At 43.8% G+C, this 19,308-nt stretch overlaps 1 protein-coding gene across 3 annotated transcripts in view; it reads right to left on the bottom strand.

Annotated features, from left to right (window-relative positions):
* The window catches only part of mgat3b (beta-1,4-mannosyl-glycoprotein 4-beta-N-acetylglucosaminyltransferase b), a 55,166-nt gene that overhangs the window by 19,770 nt on the left and 16,088 nt on the right, over nt 1-19,308 (bottom strand). Inside the window, exon 1 of one of the 3 annotated variants that reach the window (XM_052528031.1) lies at nt 8,023-8,327. The exons of 1 other annotated variant lie outside the window; for it this stretch is intronic. Coding sequence is in view for 1 of the 2 variants with exons in the window: in XM_052528029.1 (XP_052383989.1) it covers nt 1,579-1,610 (32 nt within the window). In the remaining variant the exon portion in view is untranslated. Of the gene's footprint in view, nt 1-1,578; nt 1,648-8,022; nt 8,328-19,308 lie in introns of those variants that run through there. One more of the 3 variants, XM_052528029.1, reaches the window with a different exon arrangement.

The following is a 19,308-nucleotide window of genomic DNA, read 5'->3' as shown; positions in this document are numbered from 1 at the left end:
CCTTACATCTCTCTCTCTGCCTCTCTCATCTCTCTACATCTCTCTCTCTGCCTGCTCTCTCCTTACATCTCTCTCTCTGCCTCTCTCTCCTTACATCTCTCTCTGCCTCTCTCTCCTTACATCTCTCTCTGCCTCTCTCCCTTACATCTCTCTCTGCCTCTCTCTCCATCTCTCTCTCTGCCTCTAAATCTCTCTCTCTGCCTCTCTCCTTACATCTCTCTCTCTGCCTCTCTCCCTTACATCTCTCTCTCTGCCTCTCTCTCCTTACATCTCTCTCTCTGCCTCTCTCTCCTCATCTCTCTCTGCCTCTCTCTCCTTACATCTCTCTCTCTGCCTCTCTCTCCTTACATCTCTCTCTCTGCCTCTCTCTCCTTACATCTCTCTCTCTGCCTCTCTCTCCTTACATCTCTCTCTCTGCCTCTCTCCCTTACATCTCTCTCTCTGCCTCTCTCTCCTTACATCTCTCTCGCTGCCTCTCTCTCCATTACATCTCTCTCTCTGCCTCTCTCTCCTTACATCTCTCTCTCTGCCTCTCTCTCTCTCTCGCTGCCTCTCTCTCCTGACATCATCTCTGCCTCTCTCTCCTTACATCTCTCTCCTCTCTCTCCTTACATCTCTCTCTCTGCCTCTCTGCCTCTCTCTCCTTCTCTCTCCTTACATCTCTCTCTCTGCCTCTCTCTCCTTACATCTCTCTCTCTGCCTCTCTCTCTCTCCTTACATCTCTCTCTCTGCCTCTCTCCTTACATCTCTCTCTCTGCCTCTCTCTCCTTACATCTCTCTCTCTGCCTCTCTCTCCTTACATCTCTCTCTCTGCCTCTCTCTCCTTACATCTCTCTCTCTGCCTCTCTCCCTTACATCTCTCTCTCTGCCTCTCTCTCCTTACATCTCTCTCTCTGCCTCTCTCTCCTTACATCTCTCTCTCTGCCTCTCTCTCCTTACATCTCTCTCTCTGCCTCTCTCTCCTTACATCTCTCTCTCTGCCTCTCTCTCCTTACATCTCTCTCTCTGCCTCTCTCTCCTTACATCTCTCTCTCCTTACATCTCTCTCGCTGCCTCTCTCTCCTTACATCTCTCCCTCTGCCTCTCTCTCCTTACATCTCTCTCCCTCTGCCTCTCTCTCCTTACATCTCTCTCTCTGCCTCTCTCTCCTTACATCTCTCTCTCTCTGCCTCTCTCTCCTTACATCTCTCTCTCTGCCTCTCTCTCCTTACATCTCTCTCTCCTTACATCTCTCTCTCTGCCTCTCTCTCCTTACATCTCTCTCTCTCTGCCTCTCTCTCCTTACATCTCTCTCTCTGCCTCTCTCTCCTTACATCTCTCTCTCTCTCCTTACATCTCTCTCTCTGCCTCTCTCTCCTTACATCTCTCTCTCTGTAGGCTAGAAGAGAGCATGAAATGACAAGTGAGACGGGATGTCTAAGAGAGGGTGAAGGAATGGATGTCTCTCTCTCCTTCTTCTATAATAATACACCCGTGATGAAAACCTTGTCTTGCTCTGAACAGTACACACAAACCCACTCTGTCAATGCTCAGCGTTTTACAACAACACAAAAGGCTGAAAACAGTTTCGGGGAAAACCTTTCAGGTGGTCCTGTAACACAAAGGACCATGGCTGTGGTGCCGGATGCTGTTCTTCCATCCCTACCGCAGAGGGGAATCCCAACAACCATCTGGAAATGTTGCCGTCTCAACTAGAGAACAGACCGTCTTTTCTACCCAGGAACCAACAGTACAGTATAGATCAGGGTTGCTCAACTCTTACCCTATGAGGTCCAAAGCTTGTAGGTTTTCTGTTCTACCTGATCATTAATTGCACACACCTGGTGCCCCAGGTCTAAATCAGTCCCTGATTAAAGTGGAACAATGAAAGAACGCAGTGGAACTGGCTTCCAGGGTTGAGTGTGAGGGGTATAGATTATGGTGCCGGCCAGCCAGGTGCACATTTCTACAGTAAAGAAGAAATGTTGACAACAGATCAGGAACAGATTGGCTTCTCTGAATGTGAACCAACAACTGTAATATCTATGTACTATGGTGCCAGGTACCAATGATGCACATCTTTAATAGTCAAGACAGGAAACGTTGGAAACTGACAGATATAGAACCAATAGAAAACAGAAGGCTTTTCAACTGACAGATATAGAACCAATAGAAAACAAGCTTTTCAACTGACTGATATAGAACCAATAGAAAACAGAAGGCTTTTCAACTGACTGATATAGAACCGAAAGAAAACAGAAGGCTTTTCAACTGACAGATATAGAACCAATAGAAAACAGGCTTTTCAACTGACAGATATAGAACCAATAGAAAACAGAAGGCTTTTCAACTGACAGATATAGAACCAATAGAAAACAGTCTTTTCAACTGACAGATATAGAACCAATAGAAAACAGGCTTTTTAACTGACAGATATAGAACCAATAGAAAACAGAAGGCTTTTCAACTGACAGATATAGAACCAATAGAAAACAGAAGGCTTTTCAACTGACAGATATAGAACCAATAGAAAACAGAAGGCTTTTCAACTGACAGATATAGAACCAATAGAAAACAGAAGGCTTTTCTGAACGTGTACCACGTTATACTGTATCTACAGCCTGGTGCCAGGTACCAAAGGTGCACATCAGAGGGCAGGAAATGTTGCTGTTAGAGAGGAAATGTTGCTGTTAGAGAGGAAATTATGCTGTTAGAGAGGAAATGTTGTAGTTAGAGAGGAAATGTTGCAGTTAGAGAGGAAATGTTGCAGTTAGAGGAAATGTTGCTGTTAGAGAGGAAATGTTGCTGTTAGAGAGATAATGTTGCTGTTAGAGAGGAAATGTTGCAGTTAGAGGAAATGTTGCTGTTAGAGAGGAAATGTTGCTGTTAGAGAGATAATGTTGCAGTTAAGAGGAAATGTTGCTGTTAGAGAGGAAATGTTGCTGTTAGAGAGATAATGTTGCAGTAAGAGAGATAATGTTGCAGTAAGAGAGGAAATGTTGCTGTTAGAGAGGAAATGTTGCAGACTCATAGAGAACCGATGGAGAACAGATTGCCTTCTCTGAACGTGACCCGATAACTCAATACTATATACAGTACAGTATAACTACGGTACCAGGTAGTAAAGATGGAAGCTGCATGTCCCTAAACTAGAGGGTAAATGACATACAAACTGACATACAGTAGAGAACAGATACGTGACCCAATACCTCTGTATATCTATGACTGTGGTGCCAGCTACCAAAGGTGTACAGATCACACTACCTACAGAGAAGAGGAAATGTTGCAGACACACAACACACTCGCTGAGAACAGATACTGATAAACAGACAGAGAACAGACTGCCTCTTCTGAATGTGAACCAAATGAACCAATGACCCGCTGGTATCCCAGTGACCATCACCACGGCGACAAGGCCAGCCAGCCAATCAAAATGGGCAGAGGTTCTGTACACAGAGTAGTAGAAATTGACAGTGTCATTATTTGTCAAATAGCGGATATCAAATGAGGAAGAGGGGAAGGATGTTATTTCCAGCAGTTGGTTTGTTCATCTAAAAACACATTCAGAGATTACAGTGAACACACACATGCACGCAGACACACACACACACACACACACACACACACACACACACACACACACACACACACACACACGCACGCACGCAGGCACACACACACACACACACACACACACACAGCACACACAGTCCCACACACAGTCCCACACAGCATCCCTGGGGTGGGGAAAAGACCCATTGGAATGCAGCCTTAAGATATTTGAAATGCTCTACGGGCCGTACCAGAAGGAAACACAAACATTTGGTTTGGAATCTCTTAGAGGCCTGCAGACTGGTAAACAACCAGTGGGGCACTGCTACAGCCTGCAATGTGGTGGCACACTGATCACTCTCTCAGATTAGCTGGAAACACACACACACACACACACACGCGGTGGCACACTGATCACTCTCTCAGATTAGCTGGAAACACACACACACACACTCGGTGGCACACTGATCACTCTCTCAGATTAGCTGGCAACACACACGCACACACTCGGTGGCACACTGATCACTCTCTCAGATTAGCTGGCAACACACACGCACACACTCGGTGGCACAGACACCAGCCGCTATTATTGCTGAGGAGGGCAGTGCAGAAATCAACAGAAAAGCTCATTGTTGGTTGTCATAGCAACAGAGGGGGTGGGGGGTAGTAGAATACAGACAGGGAGGGAAATTGAGTTTGAGACAATATTATCCACAGTCAACAAGCCAACTTAGCGCTGTCCTGGGAGACCTCACACACACACACACATGCATGCACACACATTGGACACTCATGCAAACGCACACACACACAGGATGTGGGCCTGTATACAGACGAGACATTCTGTCGACTTGGTCTTAACCAGAACCCCAAGGGGACAATGGCTGCTTACTAAGCAATAAACACAAAGCCTGAACTGTTCGGACTCCTGTCCTAAGTGTGTGTGTTCCTCTGTTCTCCAATATCAACGACCACGCAGATGTCCCCAGTCCCATTGTATCAAATAGTGGTCAATAACCCAAAGGGCCAACTAGGCGGCCATTTTGTGCCGACACAGCATCTGCAATAGATATGGCTCCTATTGTCTTTGCGGCTCCACAGCTCCACATTTTCTCATCACATTAGGGTCTGGTAATGTACCACGTGGCTACTGTGCCCCAGCTGGCCTTCTTCCCTAGAGGAGGAATATGTCAAGGACATTGGGACGGGGAAACTAATACAAAAATGGATGGATGGAGGAGGGGGATCCAATCAGATATGTGAAGTCCATTGTCTTAATTGGTTGGCCTATCAAATCAAAAGGGGGAGGTTTTACACCCCATGACTACACACACACCACGCACACACCACACACGCATACCATACACACACACTCACACACTTATGCTGCTTTCACATAGGAATTACAGTACTTTGCCCCCCCCCCAATTAGTTTTTTTTTTTTTTGGGGGGGGGGCAATGTTTATATGACCCCCTTACAAACAGGCCCATTTTTTAGCAGATTCTTTCCTAAATACACCTTTTATATCTTCCATGCCGGCATGCGGGTGATGAGTGGTAGCACTGGTGTGCAGATGTGGGCGGGCGTCTATTTTTATAAATCCATTGAAAATATACACCATCAAAAATAAATCCTTTATTAATTGGTTTAAGCAGGTCCTAATAAACATTATAAGACTAATAAAATGTATTTTCAAAAGAATAGAATAGCATATTTTGAGTTTAATCAGGCCTATCTTATCTCTGTGCAGCCATTATGTTCTTTAAACGGACAAGACACACCTACCCAATCACAGTCAACACACAGTCAACACACATATTTAAAAAATGAAGAGACCACTGCTAAATGATCACTTTCTCTGGTTTTACTATTTATAGGTATGTGTTTGGGTAAAATTAACATTTTAATTTAATTCTATGAACTACTGACAAAATTTCTCCCAAATTCCAAATAGAAATATTGTCATTTAGAGCATTTTTTTGCAGAAATGGACAACTGATCAAAATAACAAAACATATGCAGTTGTCAGACCTCGAATAATGCAAAGAAAATCAGTTAATATTCATTTTTAAACACAATACTAATGTTTTAACTTAGGAAGAGTTCAGAAATCAATATTTGGTGGAATAACCCTGACTTTCAATCACAGTTTTCATGTGTCTTGGCCTGCTCTCCACCAGTCTTTCACATTGATGTTAGGCTACATTATTGCATGCTAAATGTCTCTGATCAGTGATAGATGAGCTATACCACCTCCACTTATTGGCCCAGGCAGAAACCAAATCACCAAATAGGCCTAGCCTACAGTATAGAGACAGAGATTCAGTGAACCAAATCACCAAATAGTCCTAGTCTACAGTATAGAGACAGAGATTCAGTGAACCAAATCACCAAATAGTCCTAGTCTACAGTATAGAGACAGAGATTCAGTGAACCAAATCACCAAATAGTCCTAGTCTACAGTATAGAGACAGAGATTCAGTGAACCAAATCACCAAATAGTCCTAGCCTACAGTATAGAGACAGAGATTCAGTGAACCAAATCACCAAATAGTCCTAGCCTACAGTATAGAGACAGAGATTCAGTGAACCAAATCACCAAATAGTCCTAGTCTACAGTATAGAGACAGAGATTCAGTGAACCAAATCACCAAATAGTCCTAGTCTACAGTATAGAGACAGAGATTCAGTGAACCAAATCACCAAATAGTCCTAGTCTACAGTATAGAGACAGAGATTCAGTGAACCAAATCACCAAATAGTCCTAGTCTACAGTATAGAGACAGAGATTCAGTGAACCAAATCACCAAATAGTCCTAGTCTACAGTATAGAGACAGAGATTCAGTGAACCAAATCACCAAATAGTCCTAGTCTACAGTATAGAGACAGAGATTCAGTGAACCAAATCACCAAATAGTCCTAGTCTACAGTATAGAGACAGAGATTCAGTGAACCAAATCACCAAATAGTCCTAGTCTACAGTATAGAGACAGAGATTCAGTGAACCAAATCACCAAATAGTCCTAGTCTACAGTATAGAGACAGAGATTCAGTGAACCAAATCACCAAATAGTCCTAGTCTACAGTATAGAGACAGAGATTCAGTGAACCAAATCACCAAATAGTCCTAGTCTACAGTATAGAGACAGAGATTCAGTGAACCAAATCACCAAATAGTCCTAGTCTACAGTATAGAGACAGAGATTCAGTGAACCAAATCACCAAATAGTCCTAGTCTACAGTATAGAGACAGAGATTCAGTGAACCAAATCACCAAATAGTCCTAGTCTACAGTATAGAGACAGAGATTCAGTGAACCAAATCACCAAATAGTCCTAGCCTACAGTATAGAGACAGAGATTCAGTGAACCAAATCACCAAATAGTCCTAGTCTACAGTATAGAGACAGAGATTCAGTGAACCAAATCACCAAATAGTCCTAGTCTACAGTATAGAGACAGAGATTCAGTGAAACCAAATCACCAAATAGTCCTAGTCTACAGTATAGAGACAGAGATTCAGTGAACCAAATCACCAAATAGGCCTAGCCTACAGTATAGAGACAGAGATTCAGTGAACCAAATCACCAAATAGTCCTAGTCTACAGTATAGAGACAGAGATTCAGTGAACCAAATCACCAAATAGTCCTAGTCTACAGTATAGAGACAGAGATTCAGTGAACCAAATCACCAAATAGTCCTAGTCTACAGTATAGAGACAGAGATTCAGTGAACCAAATCACCAAATAGTCCTAGTCTACAGTATAGAGACAGAGATTCAGTGAAACCAAATCACCAAATAGTCCTAGTCTACAGTATAGAGACAGAGATTCAGTGAACCAAATCACCAAATAGTCCTAGCCTACAGTATAGAGACAGAGATTCAGTGAACCAAATCACCAAATAGTCCTAGCCTACAGTATAGAGACAGAGATTCAGTGAACCAAATCACCAAATAGTCCTAGTCTACAGTATAGAGACAGAGATTCAGTGAACCAAATCACCAAATAGTCCTAGTCTACAGTATAGAGACAGAGATTCAGTGACACCAAATCACATTGATAGATTATCAGGCAAGTCAGTGAAGTCACATGCTATTGGTTGGGAAGCAGGACTGGGCTACTAAACAGCTGGCAGTGAAGAGCAAAACATACCACTTGTTAAACTACATAACCTGGCAACGTGTTCTAGTAAACTAACTGATCACGGGCAGTATGCACTCAACTTAGCTAACATTTTCCCCGACCTAATTGTAGTCTAAGCAATATCCAAATGGAAATCTAACATTTATTCATTTATCAAGATGAGTCCCCACTCAATGGCGCTGTCCTAATCAAAACAGTGCTGAAATGATCATCTAGTTGACCACATGTTGATATTGCTTCAAATCTACTGTTTTACAACAGTAAGCTTCAGTAAGCAATAATTTGATACATGACTTAAATTGCATTAGCCAATCATTTCCTCATCCTGTGATATTAATTCTCACCGTAATTCTTTATGGATCCATCCAGTAGGGCATTTGACCTTTTTGACTGGTTGAGTACTCGCATGAGAGTACTTGCATGATTTGTTTTCCAGTACTCGAATGAAAAAAATGAAAGAATGTTTTTTAACAAAGGCAGCACTGTAAAAAACGATGTGGGCATTTATCTACAGTGCTTTCTGAAAGTATTCAGAGCCCTTCTCTTTTTCCCCATTTCGTTACGCCTTATTCTGAATAAGTATTCAGACATTCTGCTATGAGACTCGCCTCCCTGACCAAGACCCTTCTTCCCTGATTGCTTAGTTTGGCTGGAGGCCAGCTCTAGGAACAGTCTTGGTGGTTCTAAACTTCTTCCATTTAAAAATGATGGAGGCCACTGTGTTCTTGGGGACCTTCAATGCTGCAGAAATTGTTTGATACCCTTCCACAGATCCTGTCCAATCAATTACATTAACCACAGGTGGACTCCAATCAAGTTGTAGAAACATCTCACGGGTGATCAATGGAAACATGATGCACCTGAGCTCAATTTCGAGTATCATAAATGAGCTAAAATTTCAACAAAACAGTTTTTGCTTTGTCATTACGGGGTATTGTGTGAAGATTGATGAGGGGATTTTTTCCCCAGTCCATTTTAGAACAAGGCTGTAATGCAGGGGTGTCAAAGTCAAATGGACGGAGGGCCAAATCAAAATTCCTAGCTACAAGTATAGGGACAGACTGTTCAATGAACATTGAAAATTTTTAAATGACGACAGAGATTCTAGTGAACCAAATTGAACCTACTGAAAACCTAACAAATATATTCCAATATGATCAGTAAATAAAGCAATATTTTCTTATGGCTCTGTCAGTAATCTTTAATTTTCAACAGACACAAAAGACAAATTCAGTGTCCCCAAAACATGAACATTAAATGAAAGAAACCGTATCAAAGCAAATTAATGTCGTCAAGGCACCATCAGTAGCCTAGTCTTTCAGTTTAGCAAAAGTGGGCTAAAATTTACTCTACAAAGAAAAAAAAACAATAATCAGCAATTTTCTAGCATCCACTCAACTGAAATATTTTTTAAATATCAAAATTGGCCTTGTAAATACAATAAAATAAAGTGCAAAAATCATTAATCAAAAACAACACTTTGTTTAAGGAGACAGTAACATGCAGTGAAAAATCAAATATTAAACTTTAACTTTTAAACTTGAACTCAGTAAAAACTCTAAATATGTGATTGAGACAGTAATGTTCACTTGTTTGAGGTTGAGTATAGATACTGGTGGTGTCCCAAATCTTTTCCACAAGTTCATCAATGTTAGAGACAGAGATCTGAGCTGAGGAAATCACCAAATTGAGTCCTAGGTGTTCAGCAGTATAGAGACAGATCAAAGAAAACAGTTGTTCACACAGGTATGTGCTGCCAAACATAGACAACGTTTGAGCAGCCTCACCTGGCATAGTCCTAGATGCGCAGCTGGGGCATTGTGTAGGGGAGACAGAGAACTCAGTGAACCCAATGCCGCATATTTTGCCTCAGTGCATCATTGCATTGGAGGTCAATCAACTCCATTTGAGGTTTGGTGGTGAGCTTTCCAATCACAGCAAATGGGTTACCGAGCAGTTCCAACCTGCTTTTTTGTGAAAGCAAATCACCGTATAGAGTCAGCGGCAAGCATACCTATTTTATCAGGCAACTGTGCGCTCACATGGAACGCACTGGTAGAGAGCAGGACATGGGCTCTGGCAGCTGGGAAAGTGGCTCAAATAGTCTTTCCGCATCTGCGTCTCCCACAGAGTCAGTTTGGTTTTAAATGCACTTCACTGTACTGTACATATCAGAGATGACAGATCCCGACCCTGCAGCTGCAAGTTCATTGCATTCAGATGAAGATGATGTCACACAGAAAAGCCATTTCACACAGAAACATTTCGTTGTTTCGGAGTTGTGTTGTGTCTTTCCCTTTGCTGTCCAAGAACAGACAAATCTCCTCACAGTAAGCTCGAAACATCTTTGAAGCACCTTTCCCTGGCTTAGCCATCACCTCTGTGTGATAAGGCAAATCACCATGCTCCGTTTCTAACTCCATCAGAAGGGACATGCCTTTCTTGGCTGGTGATTCAAACCTTTGGCTCTGATAAAGTTAACTGTGCCACGTGAAAAATTACATGCTCCATTTTCAAGGCTTTAACAAACGCTTCCTGGTGTATGATACAATGATAAGCTTCAGCTCACATGTCAGCGTTTTCCTCTTGCATCTTTTCCCCATATCTTCGCCACCATCCGCTCCTGTGTCCACACATCGCAGGTGCTCCGTCTGTCAAACCCACTTCCTGAGTTTTTCCCAAGGCAGCTCCATCTCATTTACAAAACTCTTCCATTTAAGAAATCATGCCCCTGTAGTTGTGCCATGCATGGACGAAAGCCAAAAACTGTCCTCTGTCACGCTTAGGCTGGAGTCCACATCTCACGGATGAAAATTGACAACAGGATGCAATGTCAGAAATGTCGGTGCTCTCATCCACAGCCAAGGAATATGCAATGAAATCTTTTCCTTTTTCACAAGCTGCTCTTTTGAGATTGATGGACAACTGGTCTATTTCGAACAATGGTGTTTCTGCTAGACTCACATTTAAAAAGAATTGCCTTTTTTTGGGCAAACTGTATAAAACTTTAATCATGCAGTTTTTGATGAAATCCCACATCCGTAAATGGCCGGGCATTTAGCAACTCTTCTGCCAAAATAAAACTTTGACAGCAGCCTGGCCTTGTGATTTGGCTGGTTTGAAAGAGCCTGTCGAGATTTGAGGCCTCATTAATTCCTCTGCATTTGTAGCCTTTGTTCCATGACCATGCTTGTTTTTGTCCGCGTGTTTCATTTGGTGTTAATGCCTTTCAAAGTCTCAGATTATAGTCTAATGGGCGTACCGCCACACTTTCTCCACACAGTTTAAGACACACAGGTTTTCCAGCTACCTCCGTGAACAAATACTCCGACTCCCACCTTGTTTGAAACCCCCGGTTCTCAGTGTCCACCTTCCGTTTTGCCATTTTTGATGGGTATCTGACAAGTTAATTTTACTGTGATGCTGACAACTGGTGCCAATAAAGATTGAAATGAAGCAGCCTACTGCTGATGCGTCACCGTTGCATTGCTGGGAAATGTAGTGGTGCGTGTAAAAGATCTGCGGGCTGCCGGCTTGCTGCGGTCTGTCATTTATGGGTGTTCTAATAATAAATCAAGATCATCCCAGGGGCCGATGAAACCTTCTCGAAGGATGGGCCAAGCCTTTTAGACTCTGACATATGTGCTGTAATGTAACAAAAGAGGAAAAAGTCAAGGGGTCTGAATATTTTCCTAATGCACTGTATAAAAACTTAGTGATGCTTGGCTTGGTTCATTTTTTGTTGTGTCCTGCAAATGCACATGTACAAATGGAACACTAGAGTCAAAGCAAATTAATGTCGTCTTCAAGACAAAATTTAGACCAAATAGTTTTTACAGTTTTTCAAAATGTTTTTATCCCTGGTTAAAGATGGAGTTTTGACGTCAGTTGGGGTACTCATGTCCATCCCTAGCATCCCATGGTTGTTAAGAAAACCATGCACTGCTTAGCGGTGGGCTATGCCAAGAGATTGGTGAAGTGACATGCCTTGCAAAGTTTAGAACTGCAAGGAGGACAGTTAATGGGCGTTGTCTAACAACTATCAAGAGTTTAAGAGCATAGTGGTGCCTCAGGGCTACTCATACTAGGACGTAGGCAGAACTGACTGCCAATGATTAGGATTCTAGGTTGTTTGGTGGAAATAAAAGTTTAGGTTTTGATGCCAGAAACATAGTCTGACAAAAGTTGGCGGTATGATCAAGGTGCCGGAAAAACGAGTATGAAAGGGATAAGCACACACACATGCTAACACACATGGAAGCACGCTCACACGCATGCACGCACAAACACACGCATCATACAACATCACACATTATATGATAGCATGTCATTTATGGGTGGTTTCACAGTGACTCTGAGGAAGCATCACTCCTGCAGATGAAGGAAAGGAAACAAGGAAGGGACAAGGGAGCCTCTTTAGACAATTGAGATGCAGCCCAGCCTCTGTCACCTCATTTAAACTGCAGATCAGACAGGCCCTGTTCTGCCCAGAACACCCATAGATTTCCATTGCTGACCCCACAGTGTCCGTCTGACTGACCTGTTTCAATAACTTCCTCTGGTCCTGTTTCTCTGAGTCACAGGCTTTACAGAGACCAATGGAAACTAGAACGGTTGTGGCCCAAATGCCACCCGATTCCATATACTGTGCACAACTGATTGACCAGCCCTCTAACAGAGGGCCCTCATGTCCCCTCAGTACATCCCTGACCGTGCCCTGCTCTGTTTCATCTGTGTTGTTCTTCTATTAGCTACTGCTAAGCTAGCTCTATAGTGACTCATCCATAGGACATCACCCAACGAGAGACTGACATTAGCCACCGCTAATTTAGCTCTACAGTGACTCATCCATAGGACATCACCCAACAAGAGACTGACATTAGCCAACGCTAAGCTAGCTCTACAGTGACTCATCCATAGGACATCACCCAACGAGAGACTGACATTAGCCAACGCTAAGCTAGCTCTACAGTGACTCATCCATAGGACATCACCCAACAAGAGACTGACATTAGCCAACGCTAAGCTAGCTCTACAGTGACTCATCCATATGACATCACCTAACAAGAGACTGACATTAGCCGACGCTAAGCTAGCTCTACAGTGACTCATCCATATAACATCACCTAACAAGAGACTGACATTAGCCGACGCTAAGCTAGCTTTACAGTAACTCATCCATAGAACATCACCCAAATAGTCTGACATTAGCCACTGCTAAGCTAGCTTTACCGTGACTCATCATTAGAACATCACCCAACAAGAGTCTCCCATTAGCCACCGCTAAGCTAGCTCTACAGTGACTCATCATTAGAACATTACCCAACAAGAGTGTTTCTCTGTGTTTCTATAAGAAAGCTGATATCTAACTGACTGATTCAGAGGGGTTGGGTTAAATGCGGAAGACACATTTCAGTTGAAGGCATTCAGTTGTACAACTGACTAGGTATCGCCCCTTTCCCTAAGAACACACTGACAAACTCAAATACATGCACGAAAGCACTTCATAGTGGACTTCCTGGTTGTTGTGTGTGTGTATGGTTCAATGGTGCTCAGTGTGTGTGTATGGTTCAGTGGTGCTCAGTGTGTGTGTGTATGGTTCAGTGGTGCTCAGTGCTCAGTGTGTGTGTATGGTTCAGTGGTGCTCAGTGCTCAGTGTGTGTGTCTGGTTCAGTGGTGCTCAGTGCTCAGTGTGTGTGTCTGGTTCAGTAGTGCTTAGTGCTCAGTGTGTGTGTATGGTTCAGTGGTACTCAGTGCTCAGTGTGTGTGTATGGTTCAGTAGTGCTTAGTGCTCAGTGTGTGTGTATGGTTCAGTGGTACTCAGTGTGTGTGTGTGTGTGTGTGTGTGTGTGTGTGTGTGTGTGTGTGTGTGTGTGTGTGTGTGTGTGTGTGTGTGTGTGTGTGTGTGTGGTTCAGTGGGCAGGTGAGACAGATCTCAGGAGAAGGCCGGGTGCTAAGAGAGAGAGGTCTGGGTTAGATGAGAGTGTGTGTTTGTTTGGATGGAAAAGCGGTTTTAGTGCAGTGGCGTGTGTGTAGGGGTGTAGGTTGTGATTGGGGAGTGTGTGTAGGGGTGTAGGTTGTGATTGGGGAGTGTGTGTAGGGGTGTAGGTTGTGATTGGGGAGTGTGTGTAGGGGTGGAGGTTGTGATTGGGGAGTGTGTGTAGGGGTGTAGGTAGTGATTGGGGAGTGTGTGTAGGGGTGTAGGTTGTGATTGGGGAGTGTGTGTAGGGGTGTAGGTTGTGATTGGGGAGTGTGTGTAGGGGTGTAGGTTGTGATTGGGGAGTGTGTGTAGGGGTGTAGGTTTTGATTTGGGAGTGTGTGTGTGGGAAAGTCATTGGAATGCACACACTCCTCTACTCTCATCCATAATGTAACTGTACCAGTCAGTAAGGCCTCAACCCCTCCCTCTCTTTTCTATCATTCCCTCTCTTTCCCTCCCTCTCTCTCCCTAGACTGATGAACACAGTAGTGTCACTCTTCCTTCTCTCTCCCCTACAATTTATCTCTCACTCCATCCTCTCCCTCTCCTCCCTCCACTCCATCCCTCTCTTGTCATCCTCTCCCCCTCTCTACTTCCCTCCTTACCTCCATCCTTACCTCCCTCTCTCCACTCCATCCCTTCCTTCTCCTTACCTCCCTCCACTCATCCTCATCCTTTCCCTCCCTTCTTACCTCCCTCCTTTACACCCTCCCTCTCCTTACCTCCCTCCTTTACACCTTCCCTCCCTCTCTCCACTCCATCCCACTCTCTCCATCCTCTCCCTCTCCTTACCTCCCTCCCTATCCTCTCCCTCTCCTTACCTCGCTCGCTCCCTCCCTCCCTCTCTCCATCCTCTCCCTCTCCTTCCTTCCCTCTCTCCCCCTCTCCTTTCTTCTCTCTCTCTCTCCTGATATCTCTGTCTCCAGTTCTATCTGACATCATCATTGCCATAGGGATGGGAATGCCGGACAATCCATTTTCCCATAACCCTCCACAGTGTCTTGGTCCCTAGAACAACTTACTGGATGACTAAGACATCGTCGTATCATCTTTAATAGTAAATGGATTCACAGTTTCCCACACATCATCACTTTCTTCTTCTCCTCCTTCAACACTAGCCATCCAGCCCTCCTTTCATCCTCCCTTTCTTCATTCAATCCTCTCAATTGCCTTCTCATTACAGCTGAAAAGGAGGAGAAGGAATCAGTAGAACTGTCTGGCTGCTTTACTGCATATCTTGCTGACTTTAGCCCGTTAGCGTATTAGCACTCTGCATTGGGGTTGTGTGGGTTCTTTAGCTGAGTCATGCTAGCCAGGGGTTAAATATTAGTGGTAGGGATAATGACTGGGTTTGGAGACAAAGACAGGTGAGGCAGCACAGTGTGGGTGTGTGTTGTTTTGACTTACTCTCATCTGTCCAGAGGTGTGTCATTATATTCCAGACAAACACTAATGCTGTCTAGATTCTTCCCTCTCTCCCTTCCTCCTTCCCGAGTGGTGCAGTGGTCTAAGGCACTGCATCTCAGTGCAAGAGGAGTAACTACAGTCCCTGGTTCAAATCCAGGCTGAATCACATCTGGCTGTGATTGGGAGCCCCATAGGGTGGTGCACAATTGGCCCGGGGTAGGCTGTCATTGTAAATAAAAATATGTTCTTAACTGACTTGCCTAGTTTAACATATATTATATTTTTTGTTTAACATAACATATATTTTTTAAATCTAATGCTCTACATCTCCCTCTCTCTTTCTCAATATCTCTCACCACCTGCTGAGCAGTGAATGGGTGTTAGAGTGTTGTATGAGGCCTCCGACCACAAGGCACTACAGAGGGTAGTGTGTAAAAGAGGGCTTCGAAACAGCTTCTACCCCCAAGCCATAAGTCTCCTGAACAGCTAATCAAAGGGCTACCCAGACCCCTCTTTTACATTGCTGCTACTCTCTGTTTATGATCTATGCATAGTCACTTTAATTCTACCTACATGTACATATTACCTCAATTACTCCGACTAACCAGTGTCCCTGCACATTGACTCTGTACCGGTACCCCCTGTATATAGCCTCCACATTGACTCTGTACCGGTACCCCCTGTATATAGCCTCCACATTGACTCTGTACCGGTACCCCCTGTATAAAGCCTCCACATTGACTCTGTACCGGTACCCCCTGTATATAGCCTCCACATTGACTCTGTACCGGTACCCCCTGTATATAGCCTCCACATTGACTCTGTACCGGTACCCCCTGTATATAGCCTCCACATTGACTCTGTACCGGTACCCCCTGTATATAGCCTCCACATTGACTCTGTACCGGTACCCCCTGTATATAGCCTCCACATTGACTCTGTACCAGTACCCCCTGTATATAGCCTCCACATTGACTTGGTACCAGTACCCCCTGTATATAGCCTCCACATTGACTCTGTACCGGTACCCCCTGTATATAGCCTCCACATTGACTCTGTACCCCTGTATATAGCCTCCACATTGACTCTGTACCGGTACCCCTGTATATAGCCTCCACATTGACTCTGTACCCCTGTATATAGCCTCCACATTGACTACCGGTACCCCCTGTATAGCCTCCACATTGACTCTATACCGGTACCCCCTGTATATAGCCTCCACATTGACTCTGTACCGGTACCCCCTGTATATAGCCTCCACATTGACTCTGTACCGGTACCCCCTGTATATAGCCTCCACATTGACTCTGTACCGGTACCCCTGTATATAGCCTCCACATTGACTCTGTACCGGTACCCCCTGTATATAGCCTCCACATTGACTCTGTACCGGTACCCCCTGTATATAGCCTCCACATTGACTCTGTACCGGTACCCCCTGTATATAGCCTCCACATTGACTCTGTACCGGTACCCCCTGTATATAGCCCTCCACATTGACTCTGTACCGGTACCCCTGTATATATCCTCCACATTGACTCTGTACCCCCCCTGTATATAGCCTCCACATTGACTCTGTACCGGTACCCCTGTATATATCCTCCACATTGACTCTGTACCGGTACCCCTGTATATATCCTCCACATTGACTCTGTACCGGTACCCCTGTATATATCCTCCACATTGACTCTGTACCGGTACCCCCTGTATATAGCCTCCACATTGACTCTGTACCGGTACCCCCTGTATATAGCCTCCACATTGACTCTGTACCGGTACCCCTGTATATATCCTCCACATTGACTCTGTACCGGTACCCCCTGTATATAGCCTCCACATTGACTCTGTACTGGTACCCCCCTGTATATAGCCTCCACATTGACTCTGTACTGGTACCCCCTGTATATATCCTCCACATTGACTCTGTACCGGTACCCCCTGTATATAGCCTCCACATTGACTCTGTACCGGTACCCCCTGTATATAGCCTCCACATTGACTCTGTACCGGTACCCCCTGTATATAGCCTCCACATTGACTCTGTACTGGTACCCCCTGTATATAGCCTCCACATTGACTCTGTACCGGTACCCCCCCCTGTATATAGCCTCCACATTGACTCTGTACCGGTACCCCCTGTATATAGCCTCCACATTGACTCTGTACCGGTACCCCTGTATATAGCCTCCACATTGACTCTGTATTTTACCTCCACATTGACTTGTTACCCCTTATTTTCTATTTAAAAAGTTTTACTTATCTATTTTTTACTGAACTTATTTTTTTCTTAACCCCTTAAAGCATTGATGGTTATAGGGCTTGTAAGTAACTCTGCATTTCACTGTATAGGTTGTACCTGTTGTATTCAGCATTTCACTGTACGGTTGTACCTGTTGTATTCAGCATTTCACTGTAAGGTTGTACCTGTTGTATTCAGGTTTGTACCTGTTGTATTCAGCATTTCACTGTACGGTTGTACCTGTTGTATTCAGCATTTCACTGTAAGGTTGTATTTTCTAGTTGTATTCTGTTGTATTCAGCATTTCACTGTAAGGTTGTACCTGTTGTATTCAGCATTTCACTGTAAGGTTGTAAGGTTGTACCTGTTGTATTCAGCATTTCACTGTAAGGTTGTAAGGTTGTACCTGTTGTATTCAGCATTTCACTGTAAGGTTGTAAGGTTGTACCTGTTGTATTCAGCATTTCACTGTAAGGTTGTAAGGTTGTACCTGTTGTATTCAGCATTTCACTGTAAGGTTGTAAGGTTGTACCTGTTGTATTCAGCATTTCACTGTAAGGTTGTACCTGTTGTATTCAGCATTTCACTGTAAGGTTGTAAGGTTGTACCTGTTGTATTCAGCATTTCACTGTAAGGTTGTAAGGTTGTACCTGTTGTATTCAGCATTTCACTGTAAGGTTGTAAGGTTGTACCTGTTGTATTCAGCATTTCACTGTAAGGTTGTAAGGTTGTACCTGTTGTATTCAGCATTTCACTTCCCTTTCACTGTAAGGTTGTACTTGTACCTGTTGTATTCAGCATTTCACTGTAAGGTTGTACCTGTTGTATCATTCACTGTAAGGTTGTAGGTTGTTTCACTGGTTGTACCTGTTGTATTCTTTCATTTCACTGTAAGGTTGTTCCCTTTACCTGTTCCCTCTTCTTCTTTCACTCAAGCTTGTCATTCCCTGTTGTATTCTCATTTCACTGTAAGGTTCTGTTGTCTTCAGCTTTCACTCCCTTTAATTGTAAGGTTGTACCTTTCTATTCAGCTTCTTATTGTACTCAGCATTTCACTGTCATTCCTGTTTAATTTCTGTAAGGTTCCCTGTTGTATTCATTTCTTTCTCAAGGTCTCATTGTACCTGTTGTATTCGGAGCATGTGACAAATAACATTTGATTTGATTCTCTCTCCCTCTACTTCTTTCTCTCACGCTCTCATTCCCTTTAATTCTCTCTCCCTCTACTTCTTTCTCTCACGCTCTCATTCCCTTTAATTCTCTCTCCCTCTACTTCTTTCTCTCACGCTCTCATTCCCTTTAATTCTCTCTCCCTCTACTTCTTTGTCTCAAGCTCTCATTCCCTTTAATTCTCTCTCCCTCTACTTCTTTGTCTCAAGCTCTCATTCCCTTTAATTCTCTCTTCCTAGTTATTTTGAAATAAAAAATGGCTGCGTGATATTGCTGGATATTGGCGGGAACTGGAACATGCTGTCGATCCAAGGCATCCCAAAAATGCCGACGTGTGACATGTCTGGTGAGTATGCAGGCCAGGGAAGAACTGAGACATTTTCAGATTCCAGGAATTGTGTACAGATCCTTGCAACATGGGGCCGTGCGTTATCATGCTGAAACATGAGGTTATGGCGGCAGATGAATGGCAGGACAATGGGCCTCAGGATCTTGTCCCGGTATCTCTGTTCATTCAAATTGCCATTGATAAAATGCAGTTGTGTTCATTGTCCATAGATTGTCATACACATCAATCCAGAGCATCCCAGCGCACTCAATGGATGACATGTCTGGTGAGTATGCAGGCCATGGAAGAACTGGGACATTTTCAGCTTTGTTTCAGAACATTAAATTCTCCGGCAACAGCTCTGGTGGACATTCCTGCAGTCAGCATGTCAATTGCACGCTTCCTCAAAACTTGAGACATCTGTGGCATTGTGTTGTGTGACAAAACTGCACATTTTAGAGTGGCCTTTTATTGTCCCCAGCACAAGGTGCACCTGTGTAATGATC

Source organism: Oncorhynchus keta, chromosome 10 (assembly GCF_023373465.1).
Source record: "Oncorhynchus keta strain PuntledgeMale-10-30-2019 chromosome 10, Oket_V2, whole genome shotgun sequence".
NCBI classification, from domain to species: Eukaryota; Metazoa; Chordata; class Actinopteri; order Salmoniformes; family Salmonidae; genus Oncorhynchus; species Oncorhynchus keta.
This window is presented reverse-complemented; position numbering and strand designations above follow the sequence as displayed.